General features: G+C 40.4%; 1 protein-coding gene across 1 annotated transcript in view; it reads right to left on the reverse strand.

Moving 5' to 3' along the window:
* Positions 1–1880: 1880 nt before the first annotated feature.
* The window catches only part of SLC25A43 (solute carrier family 25, member 43), a 63867-nt gene continuing 57670 nt past the window's right edge, over positions 1881–8077 (reverse strand). The window contains exon 6 of the mRNA XM_008571238.1: positions 1881–1907. Within this exon, the coding sequence (XP_008569460.1) occupies positions 1881–1907 (27 nt within the window). The remainder of the gene's footprint in view (positions 1908–8077) is intronic.

The raw sequence follows: 8077 nt of genomic DNA on the forward strand, positions 1-8077 counted from the left end.
AGTTATGGTGGGTATGTAAGATGCTAACATTTGGAAAAGCTGAATAAGGATATATGTAAATTCATTGTACTATTTTTGCAGCATTTTTATAAGTCTGAAAGTTAAAAACAAATTTCAAAGAAAAGAAAAAAGAAACCAGCAGCAAGAACCCAGGAAAATAAAGAATAATATTAATGATGATAATGATAGATGGCTGGCCAATTCATAAAAACGTATTCCTCCAGTGAGACATAGTGGGGGTCTCTGTGTTAGTAATTATTGTGTTTCTGGGAGCTATGTAGAATACAAGTATAATAAAGAAAGAGGAATTAAAGCTACGGCAGTGCCTAGTAATTCTCAAGAAAAAATAAGGAAGAGGGTCAGAAATGGTATTTAAGGCTGCAGATATCTATGTAGCAACACCCAGAATATGGGTAATAAAGGGAATATAAAATTTTAATACAAGCAGGAAAAAGCCATTTTATAGGTATCGTTCAGACTTGGTAGGATGGAACTTCTGACTGGCCCCTGGAAAAGGAAAGGTAAACGTGGTTCAGAGTGATACCACATAGGAGGAGAGGAGAGCAGTAACATATCAAGAAGGTATAAGTAGTAATTCATTGGCTGGAGGGCAGAAAGCATTCAGTGAGAATGAAAGGGAGAAATGAAAGTGATTGTAGTTGTGGAAGTATACAAGAGACTAATTAGATAAAAGATATGAATAGTACTTCATAAATCTATTACATAGGCGAGAAATGGTGATGAGAGACATTGACCATCTGAATGTCTGCTGGAAGTTTCATTATTCTGATAGTAACATATCTGATAAATTCTTGACTCTCTTGCTGACAAGTATAATTCTCATAAGAACGAAGAAGCAATGATATAAATTGCTAAACTGGGCTTAATCCTGACAATAGGCTGGCCAGTTGGCTCAGATGGTTAGAACGCAGCCTTGTAACATCAAGGTCAAGGGTTTGGTTCCTTGAACCAGCCAGCCAGGGGAAAAAAAAAAAAAGTCCTGACGTAAATAAGGAAGATCTGGAGTCTTGGTGAAAGTGACCATGTGACCATGCTATCTGGATCTGTTAAGCAAAAGAATGCTGGGCATGGCCACACAGCTGAACTAACCTGTGTGTGTGTGTGTGTGTGTGTGTGTGTGTGTGTGTGTGTGTGTGTAATGTAGACTTTAAAAGCATCAGAGAAGGGCCGACCCCGTGGCACACTCGGGAGAGTGTGGCGCTGGGAGCGCAGTGGCGCTCCCGCCACGGGTTCGGATCCTATATGGGGATGGCCGGTGCGGGCAACACCAAGCCAAGGGTTGTGATACCCTTATCGATCACAAAAAAAGACAAAAAAAAAAAAAAAATCAGAGAAAAGATAAGTACGATCTCCTGGCCAAATACCAAAAAAAGAAAGATAGCTCAAGAGGCAGAGGGATCCAAAAAGAAAATTTAGAACTGTACAATTTGTAAAAATTCCAATGAGAAATTAAAAAAGGGAGGGATATCTAATAAATTACAGTGTCCTTATAGATTAAAAGTACATGCATAGATGATAGAAGGAGGGCTAGGCTTCCAAGGACAAAGACCAAAGAGTATCACAAACCTCTAGGAACTGAGTCATAAGGGCTAAATTCCAGAATAAACCCAGGCTTATAAAATGGGAAGAACCACAATAAATGGTTCTAATGATCTATTTACTGCAAGACATTTAAGGATGAGGAGATAGAGCTTAACAGTAGCATGTGTGAAAAGGAGAACTGGGGGTCTTAGTTGACTGAATTGGCAATGCCAAAAAATGCTAATGAGTCTTGAGTTGACTAAGAATGGTAGTGAACAGATCAGGAGGACTTTTAGTCCCACATGGGTCTCTGCTGACCAGGTCATAGAGTTTTACGTTCAATTCTGGATGCCACATTTAACAACCTGGAACATATTTAAAGACGGCATCAGGAAACTGAAGTGTCTGTAAATTATGTCATATGAGAAATGGCTGAGTGAATGAGAGACATTTAACTAGGAAAGATCTTTGGGTGAAGGAGGGACATCATAACTCTTCATAATGGAAGTACTGTCAGGAAAAAGTTAGACGTTCTATATGGAATTAACACCAGCTGGTAGAAGTTTCATGAAAGTAGACTTCAGCTCAACAAGAAATTATGTCCTAAAGTATGAGCTACTTAGAGGTGGCATTGGTTGCTCTATGAGGTGGTGAACTTTTTGTTACTGAAAATGCTAAAAGTTGAGGCAGAATAGCCACCTGTGTTAGGGACACTGTAGAGGAGATTGCTGTGTTGTTTGGGGAGAGAGTTCTACACTCCTTCCAATTCTAAGATTCTATGACTCTATACTTTTGTATCTAAATGAATGAGTGGATTTGAGCAACTGGGTTTGGGAATCTGGGGCAAAATAGGAAGAGAGAGGTAATTTAGCCCAGTGGTTAAGAGGGTGGGCTCTGGAGCCAGACTGCTTGAATTCAGATAGTGGCTCTGCTACTTGCTAGCTGTCAGGCCTTGGGTAAGTTGCTCGATCTCTCCAAACTTCAGTTTCTTCAGATGTAAAATGGAAATGATAGTAGCACCTATACCTCAAAGGACTGTAGGGACAAGTAAATGAGATAATGTATGCATAAAACAGAGTCTGGTACATAGTAAGCATTTAATACATATTATATTTTACTAATTTTAAGAAAAATACTAACTTAGGTTGACCAACTCTGGATTTTAGTGAACAGTTCACTCCAACCCTGCTTAAGTATGGTGGTAATCCAGTTCTCCATCCCAGGTAAGGACCCTACTTATAATTTGGTAACCATATCAGAGACCACATAAGCAGGATTTGAGTCTTTAAGAGACACCCAGAAAGAGCATTCTCAGTTTTCAGACCTGGCTTACCTTTCCAATATGGAAGACTGGAATGCCACAGTTGTGTTTGCAGTGTAATTACTGAGGAGGAAACAATGCTCATCGTTTGTGGGCCAGTCTTCCTGTATCCAGTCTCTTACTGCTTCAGCTTCTGGAACAATCTTGCTCATGTCCAGTTTTCATCACATCACCTAGTTGCTTAAGAAACTAGTGACTCCACTTTGCTGATTGGATCAAACCTAAACTTCTCAGCTTAGCATTTGAAGTCCCTTTTTCTTTTTCTTTCTCTCCAATGCGTGGAAGTATTTTATTTCTGGCAGGCCTAGAAAGCAGTTGATGGATTTCAGCCCTGGGGTAACTGCTTAAGACAAAACAGTCTTATTGGGGTATAATTGTCATACAATAAAACTGTACATATTTAAAGTGTACAATTTGGTAAGTTTCTATGTATGTATAAACTTGTGAAACATCACCATAATTAAGATACTGATCGTATCCATCACCACCCAAAATTTTCTCATGCCCCTTTGTAATCCCACCAGCCCCCAAGCAAACACTGATATACTTGCTGTCACCATAGATTAGTTTACATTTCCTAGAATTTCATATAAATGGAATCATATAGTATATATATTTTTTATTTTTGGTCTAGCTTTTCTCACTTGGCATATTTTTTAAAATTAATTTATTTTAATTGTACATATTTATGGGGTACAAGTTGATGTTTTGATATATAAATGTTATGTAATGATCGGGTCAGGGTGGTTAATGTAACCATAACCTCATGAATTTATCATTTCTTGTGGTGAGAACATTCAAGAGCCTCTTCTCTAGCTATTGTGTAATTATACAGAACTTAACTGTTAACCATAGTCACCCTACTGTGCCATCGAACACCAGAACTTAGTCCTCCTATCCAATTGTGATTTTGGATCCGTTTGCCAACCTCTCCACATATTATTTTTTGAGATTTATCCATGTTGTTTTGTGTATCAGTAGTTAATTAGTTTCCATTGCTAGGTAGTATTCCATTATATGGATAGGCCGCATTTTGTTTATCTGTTCATCAGCTGATGGACATTTGGGTCATTTATACTTTTTGCCTGTTATGAATGATGCTGCTATAAATATGCCTATACAAGTTTTTGTGTGGACATATGTTTTCATTTCAAGCATATATACCTAGAAGTGCAATTGCTGGGTTGTGTGGTAACTCTATGTTGAGCCATTTGAGGAACTGCCAAGTTTTTTTCCAGAGTGATTGTACCATTTTACATTCTAAACAGCAGGGTGGGAGTTCCAGTTTCTCCATATCTTGAGGCCTATCTTTAGCCATCATCTCCTCAATGTTATTTCTTGTTGCTTCCTCCTCCCCCAGGAGTTTCTTCTCATCCACTCCTTTGGTGGTCTCATTCATCCCCTTGGCTTTAGTCACTGTTTATCTGCTGATGACACCCAAATTTCTACCTCCAGCCATCACTCTTCCCTGAACTCCAGACTTGTCCCTTTTATCTTGAAATAATTATCAATAGCGTTCTGGCGTATTACTTTCCTATTGCTGCTCTAAAAGTTACCACAAACTCAGTGGCTTAAACAACACAAATTTATTATCTTACAGTTCTGTATGTCCCAAGTCTGATGTGGTCCCACTGGGCTGAAATCAAGGTGTCAGCAGGGCTATGTTCCTTTCTGGAGGCTCTAGGGGAAAATCTGCTTCCCTGCTCATTCAAGTTATTGGTTGAATTCAGTTCCTTGTGGTTGTAGGACGGAGGTCCCCATTTCGTTGCTGGCTGTCAGCTGAGGGTCATTCTCAGCTTCTAGAGGCCATGCACTCCTTGGCTCCTGGGCACCTTTGTTTTCAAAGCCAGCAACAGTGAGATGAGTCCTTCTCATGCCTCATTTCTCCTGCCTCTTCTTTCATCCCTGCATCTCTCTGACCCTCTCTTCTACTTTCTTCTTCCTCTTCCACTTTTGAGGACTCCTGGCATTAGATTGGGTCTACCTGGATAATACAGGATAATCTCTCCATCTGAATGTCTGTAATCACGTCTGCAAAATTTCTTTTGTCATGTAAGATAACATATTCACAGGTTCTGGGGATTAGGGTGTGGACACCTCTGGGGGGCTGTTATTCTACTTACCACAACTGGTTTGGACAATTACAGGGACAGCCTATGCTTCCACCAACTGTCTACTTGACTTCTCTACTTGGATGTCTCATGGGCATTTCAAATTTGACATCCTAAAATGGAACTTTTAATCCCTTCCCCACCAAAACTCTCACCCTCCCTAGTCTTCCACACATCAGTAAATGGCAACATCATCTACCTTGTTACTCAAGTCAACAGCCAAAAACCTAGGTGCCATCCTTGATTACTTCCTTTTACTCCCTACATTCTCAAATCCTGCTGAGCCCCCCTCCAAAATATGTCTTGATCTCATTCACTCCCCTCCATCTTTTTTGACACCATTCTAGTTCAAGCCACCATTTCTTGCTTGGACTTTTGTAATCACCTCTTAACTGGTCTTCCCACTCACAGCCTTGCTTACCTCCAATCCATTTCCCACACAGCAACCAGAGTAATCTTTTAACAATGAAAATCAGATCATATCGCTTTTCTGCTTAAAGCCTTCAATGATTTCCCACTGCATTTAGAATAAAATCTAACTTCTTGCTCTGGCCCATGTGGCCACATAAGACTGGCTCTCTATCCAACCTCATTTCATACCACTCTCTCACTTGCTCACCACACTCTGGCCTCTTTTCTCTCCAGTAAACCTTTTCCTACAACTGGACTTGTACACCTGTTCTTCCCTTTGCCAGGAATGTTCTTCTCCCTAGTTCTTTGCATGGTTGGCTCACTCTCATCCCTCAGGTCTCATCGCAAATGTCATCTCTCAGAGTGGTCTTCCCTGGTTCCCTGATTTAAAATATTTCCCTCTCCCACACATAATTCTCTAGTAAATCACCCTGTTTATGCCTCTCATAGCATTACAATCTATAACTACCTAACTTATTGATTAGTTTACTTGTTTATTGATACCACTGTCACTAGAATGTCAGCTCCATGGGGGTGAGGACCTTAGCTGCTTTTTGTCCCACTGTGTCTATAGTGCCTAGCTATTGCTGAATAAATGCATGAAGCCAGTCTTCTCACTCTATACCCACCCCCTTTTGCTTGCTTCCATCTCTTTGACACTGCATATGCCCTGCCTTCAACCTGCAGTGCCTTCCTACCTATTTCTGACCGATGAATATCACTTCACCTCCTTCAAAACTTAGTTCAAGACTCATTACCTCCAAAACCCCTGCTCATTACTAGCCCATTTTTCTTGCGATGATCCCTTTAATAATTCGTTCATTCACTATGTATTGAGCTCCTTGTAACAGTTGATACTACGATCTTGTAAACAGTTGATACTATATTATGCCTTTGCTTGTATTTGCTTTGTAATCATAGTTATTTTATGTAGGTAGGTATGTTTCATTCCTTAAGACTGTAAATTGCTCCTGGGTCAATACTGTGTCACACTTCTTTATAATCCTCCCCAAGTTCTTAGCCCAGTGTCATGCACACTGCCAGCCATAAAGCAGAAAGGCAGAACACTCCTTTCATACCTCCCAGAAAGTGAAAGTAGCTGGGTGTTCATTTTAGGAGCAAAATTAGAGTTTTAAAGAATTTTTCTGAGATTAGAAAAATGAGGCATATTCTTTCCCCCATTTTATTGAAAAATTCAAAACTGCAACTCAGAAAACATTCCTTTGTGTGGCAGTAGCAAGAGCTTGGCTATTTCATAATACTTGTAGAATAATACACAGAAGATATTACTGTGATATAAATAACCTGAGGTTAGGATTCTGGACTTAGTTTTTTAAAAAAAGGGTAAATAAATGTTTGCAGCTTTCAGAACTTTTTGAAAAGTTGTCCACTTCAAGGAAAATAAAGAGTAACAAACATGAACTATTCACTCTGTGTAAAGAATTTACCACCCTCCAAACTCTTAACAGATTGGGCTACAGATGAGATTTTCATGTGTGTGTTAACTTTCATTCCCCATAAAACAGTTTGCCACAGCAGTTGGAAAAATGAGTTATTTTGGTATATTTAAATAGGACAAGGTTCTGAGAGTTTAAAGTTTTGGCCAGTATATATTTAACCATAGTTTTATAGCTCACACTAGTAATAAATGACCAACACATCATTTTTCTTTGGAAATAGGAAAAAATACTTTCAACATACTCGTACTAAAAACCTGTGTGTGAGAGAGTGTATATGTGTGTATGACTTAACAACTTAATGTTAGATATTAATGGTTTTTTATTTTTAATTTTTATTGAATCATAATTGATTATACATATTTTGGGGGTTCAACATTGACATATGTTGATCAAATCAATATTACTAGCATATATATTGTTACAAAGCATACTTATGCTTTATGCCCCCTGTCCAACTTCTCCCTATCCTCCTCTCCCTCCCCCCTCCCACCTCTAATTACCCTAGATTTCTTCCCTGCTTCTGAAAGAGTAATGGTTGCTCTGTTGATTTGTTGCCTAGATGATCTGTCCAGTGCTGAGAGGTGTGTTCAGGTCCCCCAATATTATCGTAGAGCAGGTGCTTCTTTTGTTGCTCTGGAATGGGCTTTGTGGAGAGAGACATCCTCTTCTTTTCTTTGGTCTCTGTTGGTGACTCTCCTTGTGTCTGTGCCCTCCAGTGGCTGGAGGACCATCTGCATGGTGGTTGTGGCATCCAGCCAGTTTCATGGCAGCCATGGTTATTGTGATGGCTGTGGTGGGCCACGCACATGGAGGTGATGTTTTTAGCATGCTCCTTGGTGCTGGTGGTGTGCCTGGTTGTGGGACAGGATCTGGTCCCCAGATCCATGCCTCAGGTCCCTGGGTGGGCCCCAAGGTGCTGGAGGTGTGCCTGGTTGTGGGAGGGGGGTTCCAGTCCCTGGGTCCATACCTCAGGGCCCTGGGCAGGCCCTGTGGTGCTGGCAGTGTGCCTGGTTATGGCAGGAGGGTCTGGTCCTGACTCCACACCTCAGGACCCCAGGTGGGCCCCCAGGCACTGGCAGTGTGCCTGGGCCAGAACTTATTTTTTGTCTTTTGCTTACTTCTAAAAAGGGACCAGTACTTGAGCTGTGTGGTTTAGCTAAATTGCTGCTTTGCTACTGATTCCCCAGGGAAGGCATTTTGTGCAGCTCAGGTTTTTTTTTTTTTTTTTTGTC

The sequence above is a fragment of the Galeopterus variegatus genome, unplaced genomic scaffold (assembly GCF_000696425.1).
Source record: "Galeopterus variegatus unplaced genomic scaffold, G_variegatus-3.0.2 Scaffold669, whole genome shotgun sequence".
NCBI classification, from domain to species: Eukaryota; Metazoa; Chordata; class Mammalia; order Dermoptera; family Cynocephalidae; genus Galeopterus; species Galeopterus variegatus.